Here is a 12,247-nt window from a genome sequence, read left to right as displayed (position 1 = left end):
TGGATTAATGTTTCATCATCATTTTGTAATAAACAGAATTGAATTGAAATATCCACTTGAATATTGTCTCTAACATTCAGTTTTTTGCATGCTGCTTTTTTGGACGAATTTTGCCTCATTCATTCTAATTTTTTTTCAGCTCGCCTTGATATGGACTACGAATTTCCAAACACAAAAAAATTAGCAGAAGAAATTGTCGAGATTGCCCCCAAACCCGAGGTACATGAGATTGCAGTTGATCCTACGGATTTGTATGAAATGAAAGAGCATATCTTTCTTGGTGAGTATATTACTACCGGTCTTTATGCCTATAGTCAATCTTTACTTTAAACGAGAAAAAGGATAAAAAAAAAAAAAATCAAGAACAAAAAGAGGACATATCATTGCTACCCATGCATGTCCATAGCTACCCATGTTGTTCAAGGTGGAAATCTGTTGGGGTTTTGTTAGGGTGATTCAAATTTGTAGTTTTCACTTTGATTCACTTTGATTCGATTCAGGATTCTCAGGTTATCGTTCAAAATTCTCGTAAATTTGTTTTCGCAATAAATTCCTATGGTTATCCGATATAATAGTTACCATTCCTGGATCAGCACCAAAAAGGAATTTTTTCTCACTTGACAGTTTTTCAAAGAGTATTTTAAATTTTTGGTCGCTACGGGCTATGGTTTGCAGATAGACTGCAGCTATCAGATTGCAGCTACCGCTGCTACCATGATAATTGGTAATCTTGGTAACTTCTGAAAACAGTCACACGACGCTACGCAACGTGTGCGTCAAGTCCGAAGTAAATATTTCTCCATTGTACAACCAGGGTCAGCTGATTTAATTAAAATGGTGTCAAATTTCTTACAGAGCTCAGGAGTTGCGGAGATCAAGTTGAAACTTCCAAGAAAAAGTTTTTTTGGGGGAGGGGTGAATGGAGATTCCAACTGTAAATTAGGATTGAGGAGGAGCATGCGTAGTCGTGTTGGCCTCAGACGGCTTGGTGCTGTGATGAGTTGCTGGTTGTAGTAGTAGTAGTAATAATTCGATTGATCATTTTTGGTTGGAGGATCAAGATGAAATTTTTAGCGTACGTTTATTTTTTGTGGGAGGGGATAGAGGTAAGAAATCTCCAAATTTTGTGTTGATTAATGTTTATTAATGTGTTAATTAATGTTTATTAATGTATTAATGTGTGTTAATTTTGTCCTCTGCGCTACTTGCCCTCTGCGCTGTGGGGGGGGGGGGGGTTGTCATCCTCAAACACCCAATTTCCTGAACTTTCTACTACGTTGAACAAAATGGCTATCTCAAATTTTTTTATTATATGTGTTTGGGGAAATGGTGGGCATGAAAGGGGGGTTAGTTGCTCTCCAATCACTCGATATTAAAAAGGGCACTAGCCCTTTCAATTTCCAATCGAATGAGTCCTTTTAGAAGTTTCTACAACAATGCTTTCTATAAAAAAAACCTTATATGCCCACAGGGCATAACTTACAACCCTTACCCTAAGGGCTCTGGGGGGTTATCATCCTCAAATACCTAATTTCCAGAACTTTCAACTACATTGAAAAATAATGGCTATCTCAAAATTTTGATTGGATGTGTTTGGGGAAATGGCGGCCGTGAGAGGGGGGTTAGTTGCCCTCCAATGACTTTCTACTATTAGAAAGGTCACTAGCCCTTTCTATTTCCAATCGAATGAACCCTTTTTGAAGTTTATAAGACAATCCTTTTTATAAAAAACCTTATATGCCCCCAGGGCATAACTTATAACCCTTACCCTGAGGACTGGGGAGGGGGGTCATCCTCAAAGACCTAATTTCCAGAACTTTCAACTATGTTGAAATAAATGGCTATCTCAAAATTTTGATTGGATGTGTTTGGGGAAATGGTGGGCGTGAGAGGAGTGTTAGTTGTCCTCCTATCACTTACGATTTGTAAGTAGGGCATTACCCCTTTCAATTTCCAATTGAATGAGCACTTTTTGAAGTTTCTACGACAAGGCTATCTATGAAAAACATATATGTCCCTAGGGCATAACTTACAATCCTTGCCCTGAGGGTTGGGGGGGGGGGGTGTTGTCATCCTCAAAGACATAATTTCCAGAACTTTCAACTACGTTGAAAAGAATGGCTTTCTCAAAATTTTGATTGGATATGTTTTGGGAAATGTTGGGCGTGAGAGGGGAATTAGTTGCCCTTCAATCACTTTCTGCTATGAAAGAGGGAACTAGTCCCTTCAATTTCCAATTGAATGAGCCCTTTTTAAAGTTTCTACGACAACCCTTTCTATAAACCCCCCAAGGAATAACTTACAACCCTTACCCTGAGGGCTATGGGGAGATGGGGGTTGTCATCCTCAATTGAATGAGCTCTTTTTGAAGTTTCTACGACAACGCTATCTTTAAAAACCTTATATGCCCCCAGGGAATAACTTACAGCCCTTGCCCAGAGGGATTGGGGGGGGTTGTCATCCTGAAAGACCTAATTTCAAGAACTTTCAACTATGTTGAACAAAATGGCCATCTCAAGATTTAAATTGGATGTGTTTGGGAAAATTGTGGTCGTGAGAGGGGGATTAGTTGCTCTCCAATCATTTTCGATATTAAAAAGGGCACTTGCCCTTGCAATTTCTAATCAAATGAGCCCTTTTTGAAGTTTCTACTACAGCGCTTTCTATAAAAAACTTTATTTGCCTCTAGGGCATAGCTTACAACCCTTGCCCTAAGGACTGTGAGGGGAGTGTCCTCCTCAAAAACATAATTTCCAGATCTTTCAACTACGTTGAACAAAATAGCTATCTCAAAATTTTGATTGGTTACGTTTGGGGAAATGGTGGGCGTGGAAGGGGTGTTAGTTGCCTTCCAATCGCTTTTGGCTACTAAAAAGGGCACAAGTCCTTCCAATTTCTAATCCAATGAGCCCTTTTCGAAGTTTCTACGACAACTCCCTCGATACGAAGTGCCCTGGTCTAAAAGAAACTAACAAACAAACCAAAAAAAAATAATACATTGTGCCAGCATCGTTCTTCACTTAGGCAGTGCTATTGCGCTGCCGATGTTACCAGGCAAGTACATCAAAGTGATTAGTGCTATGTACGAGAATAACACTGCTGCGGTTAAGGTAGGAAATGAGGTTAGCAGCTGGTTTCTTGTTAAATTTGGAGTCAAGCAGGGTTTTGTTCTATCCCCATTCATATGGATCATTTCAAGGGACTTTGTTTTCAGGAGCATAGGCAATGGGAGAACACGGAATCAAATGAGGAGAAAAAACTTTTCCTGGACATAGATTATGATGATGAATTAAGCATCGTAGATGAAAGTTTAAGCAAAATGAATGAACTTTTTGAGGTTTTGCGAATTCATGGTGCTAGAATTGGTTTGAAAATCAATGTTAAGAAGACTAAGTCAGTAAGGCTAGCAATAAGTGAAGATCAAAAAGCGACGTTGAGTAACGAAAAGATCGATTAAGTGGATAGCTTCACTTACCTTGGTAGTATTATTTTGTAAAGACGGTGTATGCCTTGAATATGTTACAAGTGATATAGGGTCAGGGTGTTTTTTCACAAGTGACAAACGTTCGAAAGAATAGGAAGATAAGTCCACGAACCAAGATTTGAATATCGGAACCTATAATGATGGCAGTGGTCAAACATGGTTCTGAAGCATTGGCGCACCGAAAAATGGAGGACGATTTGCTAGATGTTTACAGATTTACAGATTGTTTTGGATACCCGACTGACTGACCGTATTTGAAACAGTAGGCACTACGAAAAGTGTTATTCAATCACGCTTTCCAGAGCTATAATGAGAGGAAGGTTAAGATGGTGAGGGCGCGTTCTGCGGATGAAGGATGACTGTTTGCCAATGATTATCCTTTTCGACCAATAGTGTTGGGCTAAACGGAAAGCAGATCGTCCGCGGTTGGGGTGAGAGGATGTAAAGAAAGATCTAAGGAAAATGGGGACTTCCTGGTAGTGTGTAAAGAGGGATGCTTTGAATAGATTGGGATGGAGGAGGAGCGTGCGTAGCTGTGTTGGCCTCAGGCGGCTTAGTGATGGGATGTGTTGTAATTAGTAGTGGTAGTAGTAGAAGTATACCAGCTCAGAAAATGCTAAAAATCAGTTCTAAAAATTCTCATTTGAGAAATTTGGGATTTCCCTTTGGTGCCACTCGCTTTGATTGACAGACTTGCCGACAAAAGGGAAATAAAAATTTCACTGTCTTTTCAGTCAATTTCATGGGCAGCGCGATATCGAAGGAGTTGTCGTAGAAACTTCGAAAAGGACTCATTGGATTGGAAATTGGAGTGGCTAGTGCCCTTTTTAATAGTCGAAAGTGATTGGAGGGCAACTAGCCCCCCACCCCACGCCCATCATTCCCCCAAACACATCCAATCAAAATTTTGAGATAGCCATTTTGTTCAGCGTAGTTGATTTCCAGATAGAAAATATCTTTTTGAGGAGGACACTCCCCCACAACCCTCGGGGCAAGGGTTTTAAGTTATGCCCTCGGGCCATATAAGGTTTTTATAGAAGGTGTTGTCGTAGAAACTTGAAAAAAGGCTCATTCGATTGGAAATTCAAAGGGCTAATACCCTTTTTAATAGTCGAAATTGATTGGAGGGCAACTAGCCCCCCCCCCCTCCCACGCCCATCATTCCCCCAAACACATCCAATCAAAATTCTGAGATAGCCATTTTGTTCAGCGTAGTTCATTTCCAGATAGAAAATACCTTTGTGAGGAGGACACTCATCCACAACCCTAGGGGCAAGGGTTTTAAGTTGTGCCCTGGGGGCATAAAAGGTTTTTATCGAAGGCGTTGTCGTAGAAACTTCAAAAAAGGCTCATTCGATTGGAAATGCAAAGTGCTAGTGATCTTTTTAATAGTCGAAAGTGATTGAAGGGTAACTAGCCCCCCCACGCCCATCATTCCCCCAAACACATCCAATCAAAATTGTGAGATATCCATTTTGTTCAGCATAGATGATTTCCAGATAGAAAATATGTTTTTGACGAGGTCACTCCCCTACAACCCTCGGGGCAAGGGTTTTAAGTTATGCCCTGGGGGCATATAAGGTTTTTATAGAAGGCGTTGTCGTAGAAACTTCAAAAACACTCATTCGATTGGAAAATCGAATATCAGCGTCGGATCCTCCGACGCTGATATCCAACAGAGAATACAGAAAGCGCAGACAGTCTTTGCCTCCCTTCGGAAACCCTTATGGAATCGCCGCGAAGTCAGTGTCCGAACGAAAGTTCGAATCTACATGGCACTAGTCCGCACCGTTCTCCTTTACGGATGCGAAACATGGTCGGTAAAACTACAGCATGAGAATACGCTGAAGGTGTTTGAGCATACCTGTCTGCGAAGAATTCTCAGAATACAGCTGCGTGACTGTATCTCCAGCGCGGATCTACGTCGAATGTGCAATATTCAGAGAGATGTTGCACTCACTATTACAGAACGCCGTTTGAAATGGTTGGGCCATGTTTTACGGAAGCCGCCAGAATACTTGCCTCGCCATATACTTCTAGTCGAGCCTATTAGCTCCTGGAAGAGACGCCAAGGAGGACAGAGGAAAAGCTGGTGGAACCTGGCCAAATCAGACCTTGAACCTATCGGGGGATTCAGAAAGTTCGGACACAGATGGTCAACTCAGTGGCTTACCTTTGCAGAGCAGCTGGCAGAAGATCGCTCAACATGGTCCAAGAAGGTCTCCAAGATCATCGATGCCGGGCGAGGTGGAAACGCCTGATTCCCGCCACAAGTACAAGTAAGTAAGTAAATCGAATTGGAAAGCGCACATCAGCAATATTTTTGGAACTGTTTACCGTATCAAGGTGAAACTTCCAGGGCATCATGAAAGGGATGTTCAACTGACCAAAAGGCAAGCTGTACATGCTACTACCGCTATTCATACTGCTGCTACTACTGTTAATACTGCTACTAATACAACACTACCACTGCAACTACTTCTTCTACTACCACCGCGACTGGTATGATACTAGTACTATTAAGGCAGAGTCTATGAAGGTAAAATTTGAGAGAATACTTATAACAAATTCGAACTAACAAAAGACACTATGTGATTTAGATTGTCAAAACAGTGTATCTTAAGAATTGATTTGTGTATATTACTACTTTACAATAGAAAATAAAGCATTTTCGAGTTAATATAATTTGAATTCACTTAATTTGGTACGATTTGTAGAATGTCATTTTGTTGATAAATCTGAAGGGAGGGTTCATCTGCCCCCTAGATATTTTGTTTTTATGGTTGGGGGGGGAGGGTGGGTAGGTGGTTGCTCTCAAATCACTTTTGACTCTTCAAAAGGGCAGTATAACTTCAAATTTCAAGTCAAATAACCCCATCTGAAGTTTATATGACCACCCATTCCAAAAAAAGCTTATATGCCCTCAGAGCGTAACTTACAACTCTTGCCCCGATGTTTCTGGGTGGGGGGGCAGATTTTTTGGTATTCGGTAAAATTTTCGCTGATGGCGAAAATTTCGGCAAAAATTTTGCAAAATCGGCCGAAATTTAGCAAAATTCTTTATTTCTGGTGAAAATTCGGCATAAATCAGGTAGCGATTCGGTAAAATTTACGAAGATCCCACCTTCCCCAATAAAATGAACCTCAGGACGCCCCTGCGTATGACTTTTTGGGATGATATACAAAGGGAAGTTTCGAATAGATTGACATGAAACAGGAGCTTCCGCAGTTGTGTTGGTCTCTGGAGGTTTGGTGCTGCAATTAGTCGTCAGTAGCAGTAATAGCTTCTGAGTTGCAGTATGGCACCACGCATGTGCGATGCGTACAAGACTAATTTATATTTACTTTAAATAAAAATGTTCTCTACTATTCTACTCCTGGACTCTCATCCGAAATCAGAGGCTGCATTTCGCATTTTTATTTTTTTACAGGATATATGGAATAATATTTTTCTTACTGATAAATATTTTTTTTCGTTTCAGTATTCAGATAATAAAAATCACTGAAAATTATTATATTTAGCTGATTAATGTAGTTCATGTAATTAAGTGATGAATCTTCGATAATCCTAACAATGAACTAAACAACGAAGGAAAATGGTGCACTGATGAAAAGCGATATATGAATATGCGTCACCGGAACGTCACGCAACTTAACGCTACGTCCTGACAACATTCCTATTTTCTATTTGGATTTTGTCACCATGGGGATTGGTGGTCTATTATACACACCCACTCATTCCAGAACAGTAGAAGATTCACAATCGAGTTGCAACAAAAATCGCGCTAGAAGAAACAGGTGCGAGATATCCCGGTTATCCACAGAAAATGTAAAGTGACATAACGTTTTCCGATATCACGATGACCTGGAACGATCACTGAAGCAATCAGTGCGTTCGGACCCCTTCTCTTCTTCTCTTTTCTTTTTCTATTATCTTCTTCTCTTTTTTACCTATTTCAAAACACCCTCCTATGTTCAGTTTAGCCAAAAGACAGTTCAACTGATTTTAATTTTTTTTTTTAACCTGATTCAATACGATACGAATTTATTATGTCAAATAACAAGAATTAAATGAGACACAATATAATTTAAATAATCACTCTTCCTTCCTTCTAATTTTAATTAAAAAAAACTTTTCGAAAAAGAAGTTTTCAAAGAAAAGAACCATACTAAATTCAATATCAGCAGAGATAAAATTCCTATAATAATTCAAACTAAAAAAGGGGTTATACTACTAAAGAATAAATGAAACCGAAAACTAAAAGATTTTAAATAAAAGATCGTAGCAAACATAAAGATAGCAGGTACAAATTTAAATGAGTAAATATATTTTAAAACGAGTAAAAATTAAATAGAATATTCAAGTCAAACTTAGTACAAAATTAGTACAAACAGAAGTTTGACTTCTTTCCCCCTCCCCTAACCGTAAAAGTCAAAAGGCTATTGCCTCATTTTCTTTTTATTGAAGTGTGCTTTTGTTTTTCAAAACAACGACGACAAATGAAAAATAAATAGTTGAATATTAACATAATTAACAATTAATGAAAATAAGCTTAATATTTAATATATAATGATACTACTTCTTAGAAACTAAGCAATTCAAGATTCTGTTCCATTGTATTTTTTCAATGTTGTAAATATAAAAGATTTTTTTTTTTAACTTAACTTTATTTTCAGTAAAGTTTTATTTTAATTTCTGTTCGTTTTGGGTTTAATTTATTTTTAATAGCATTTTTTAGTCGTTTTGAGTTTTAATTATTGTAATAATTTATTTCTGTTGGTATTAAGTTTAATATGGCTCTTTACCTTTCTGCATAATCTTATGTCAGTTAGTCTTTTTCTTATAGTAAACCTGCGCCTTTTTGAATATTGAATCAAAATCATTTAATGAGTAAAATATTGAAAAAAAAAAAAAAAAATTCATATGATTCGATATGAATAATTCATATGAAAAATAATTCATTGATTTGATAGTGGGTTTAAATGGTGAAGAAACTAAGTGGTATATCAGGGATCAGTATCAGGGAGGGATAGTATCAGGGAGAACTGTATATCAGGGAGGGATAATTTTCTATTACTTTAATAAAGGAGGAAATATTTAGGAAGGATAAGGATAATGGACGGTCCTTACTCATGCCCTATGTGTGGAGAAAATGGCGAGGATGTGCTTCACTTCATGACCCTTTGTCCCGAATTACAGAATTTTAAGGAAGGAATTATTTTCTGGTAATGTGGGGACAAGTGAGTGGTTGCTTTTAATAATTTTATCTGAAGATTATGGAACAATAAGGAAGATTGCAAAATATATGTAACCGGGAATGACACATTTTTAAGGGGGAGGCTATGTATTACGTTTTTTTTATCGTTATGTGTGTTGTTATCATGTGTTATAATATTGTTTGCAGATGTTCGTTTTTTCTTATTTTGCCATGGCCCAAAGAGACTTTCGTTTTGCAATAAATATCTATTTATCTATCTATCTATGCCCCTCAGCAAGCATGCACACAGAAATTTTTCTGGGCGGGGGAGGGGGGTGTTTAATTCAACTGTGCTTATATTTTTGTTTATGGTTTATATATTTGCTTTTGTATTTTGCGTTTCCAGAATTTTTAGTGGCATGTCTCAAGAAGAAGGGCATTATAATGAAAAGCTTGAAATTGATCTTCGCATTTCAAGTCTTTCACGCTCTGTGAGTATATTTGTGTGTTGAAGATTCTGATTTAATTCTTACCTAGTTGACTCTTGTTAACACTTTGTATATCTTTTATGGTGTCTGAAACACGGCTGTGTCATTTACGCGGTACTTCTACATTTACCAGTTACCCCAACCATTTCTAAAACCAGGTGTGAAATTTCAAATCCAGAATATTGTCGTGCCCGAAAAGCGATGATATTCGCGTTTGATATTCGATATTCAAACACCGGAACTCCGTTGTGCCTGAAAGGCGTAGAGGTCCTCAGACCTTTGCTTCAACCAATCAGGGCTTGTCTGTCCTATCTCCAATGAGATAAATTCAGTTATTTTTGAAACAAAACAGTAGATTCACTTTTGATTTTTTTATTCGTCCTGGGCGAGTCTCAGGGGACAGGGGACCTATCTCAGGGGACCTATAGATTTTTATATTTCCTTTGCATGTTCATAAGGAATTAGGATATTTTGCAGAAATAAGAATCAAGAGAAAATGTAAAAAAAAAATAGTTACTGGATGCTAATTTTTTAAGCTAAGTTGACTAAATTTCTACTGAGGTCAAGGCCGAGAACAAGAAGTCATGACGTTTGTAGGCAAATTACAGATGGTCTTCTAGGGCATTGGTCAATAGGGCAAATGGTCTCCGTATCCCAAGTGAAGGATCTAGTTTCCCCTGCTTCCATCTTAAGGAAATGCAAACAGTGGAAAAAATGAGATATAATGCAACAAAATTAATTTTCTAATAGAAAAAAGCTAAGGTGCGCATCCTTTGGCTGGCCAAAAAATCAAACCAAAGAAACATGTAAGTTACCCTCAAAAAGAAGAAAATTCAGGTATTTTTATAAATTGACCATTCAAAGCCTAATTCAGCAAAATAAGTGTAGTGAACTTCGCCGATTCAGTTTTGTATTATTATAATTGCTATTATTATAATTGTTATTTTTATCGTCCTCCGTTGTTTTTTTGCAGACTCTATGTTTATTTGTACTACAACTTTTTTTTCAGGTCTTGATTATGTAATTGATGTCAAGGATAAAGATTTTGTGAACTGTGTTTTGTGCGATAAATCGGGAAATTTCAAGTCGATGGTTTGTCATATCAAGGGAAGAAGCCACAAGATAAAGTTTCTGGTAAATCTCTCTCTCTTCTCTTTCTTTCACTCCTTTTCTCTCTCTTTTTTCTCTATTTTTCTCCCTCCTTCTCTCTGTCTTTCTTTCTTTCTTTCTCTTTCTCTTCCTTTTTACTGTATATAAAAAAAACATAATTGTAAGCTGATCTTTGACAAGCTTCCATTTTTAAACTAGTACAGTGATCTTTATCAAATAATTGTTGCGTCTATTAAAGGTTTCTTCTCAAATTTTACTAGTTATTGCGAGTGATGATTGCTTATCATTAAAAATGGCACTTTAATCTTTAAATTTTATCATTAAATAATGCACGGTATTTCATTCATAACATTAATTGATTTCATTGGTACGTAATTTCAATTTTCTTGGCTAGTTATAGAGTTTTTTGTTTCTTCGAGATTTCTCAGTTAATTTTGATGCCTTATTGCGAATATAAAGAAGACCTTGAGACTTTTCCAACCTAACACCAACCGATTTAGCCGATTCACCAATTCAACCGATTCACTCTAACACCAACCGATTTAGCCGATTCAACCTATTCACCCTAACACCAACCGATTTAGCCGATTTCTCGATTCACCCTAACACCAACCGATTTAGCCGATTTCTCGATTCACCATAACACCAACCGATTTAGTCGATTCACCGATTCAACCGATTCACCCTAACACCAATTGATTTAGCCGATTCACCGATTCAACCGATTCACCCTAACACCAACCGATTAATAAACTGGCATTTAAGCAGAAAACTGAATTTTTAAGCCAAGTCGAAATTCTTTGGATTCAATTCAAAATTCAGTATTACTGACTTCTGACTTCTGAAGTACTGAATTTTACCCCTAAGCGTCAGAACGTTTTTTCAAAGGCAAAGAAAGGAGGACAAAAAAAAGAAGAAAAAATACAAAAAAGCAAATTTTTTCAATTTTCGTGAATTTTCACCTGTTTTTTTCTCGTCAGAAATTTCCTGAAAGATCTAGGGTATTTAGGGTTACGATCTCCGCCCGACTTTGGATGCTTATGATGACGATAGCGATGATGATTTTGACAATAGTACGAAAAACTGGTTCCTACTTGATACTGTTTCAATCCAAAAAGTATTTGTGTAAATAATCCCTAATTTAAACTCTTGTCTCTGGAGTTTAATTTGCAGCTATGGAGCATTTTTTTCCAAGAAAAGATTTTTTTCTGGTGTTTCTGTCTAAGGAAAGATTTTTGAAAAATATTGATTTACAGGGTCAGTTAAATGATCGACAGAGGAGTAGAATCTTAGCGGATGTGAGATGTTTTTTAAATATATATTTTAAACCTTTTTTTTGTAAGAACATAGACTCTAGGGAACTCCGGTGTTCCGTTTTCTAGGGTGGGGGGATGGGGGCTACTTCTACATTTCAAATGGTAACTATAAATGATCCTTCTATGTATAAATTCTACATAAAGCATAAATAAAGCATATTTTGTCCAATTTAAAAAATATTCCTGTCAGAAGTTGCAATTTTACAGTAAAGTTATGTCAATTGAAACTTAAAAACTATGTCTTTTTAGGGGGGGGGGTCTTAATGTCAAAATTTTATTGTACGTTTCAAGTTTCCATTACTCTTGATTTGAGCACTTTCTAAAAGCACATATGACTGGATGAGGGACACTCTGAGGGCCGGGAAGAGGGACACTGGATGGGGTGGGATGGAGATACAACGAGACCTCTATCTATGACAGATCATAATTTCTCGAATAACTCGCGTTATTAGCATGGTGTAATATGTCCACCAATTGTTCGATGGCCACTTAGTGTTTTTGCTTCGAATGTTTTTATTAGAATACTAGCTTCAGATTTATAATCATTAAATTTAGAAATCGAAAAATTCTGGTTTGGGGGTGAAATAAAACAATAGTAGTGAATTTAGCACTTATTATCTTTTTTCTGACTGTTGCGTCGCAATATTAGCC

At 37.4% G+C, this 12,247-nt stretch overlaps 1 protein-coding gene across 1 annotated transcript in view; it reads left to right on the top strand.

The window, feature by feature from the left end:
• The window catches only part of LOC148949675 (uncharacterized), a 177,707-nt gene that overhangs the window by 54,173 nt on the left and 111,287 nt on the right, over positions 1 to 12,247 (top strand). Inside the window, exons 3-4 of the mRNA XM_089092753.1 lie at positions 140 to 280; positions 10,180 to 10,304. Coding sequence (XP_088948879.1) covers positions 140 to 280; positions 10,180 to 10,304 — 266 coding nt within the window. The remainder of the gene's footprint in view (positions 1 to 139; positions 281 to 10,179; positions 10,305 to 12,247) is intronic.

This window comes from Artemia sp. Qi Xiang Cuo, chromosome 8, assembly GCF_049724085.1.
Source record: "Artemia sp. Qi Xiang Cuo chromosome 8, ASM4972408v1, whole genome shotgun sequence".
Classification (NCBI taxonomy): Eukaryota; Metazoa; Arthropoda; class Branchiopoda; order Anostraca; family Artemiidae; genus Artemia; species Artemia sp. Qi Xiang Cuo.
This window is presented reverse-complemented; position numbering and strand designations above follow the sequence as displayed.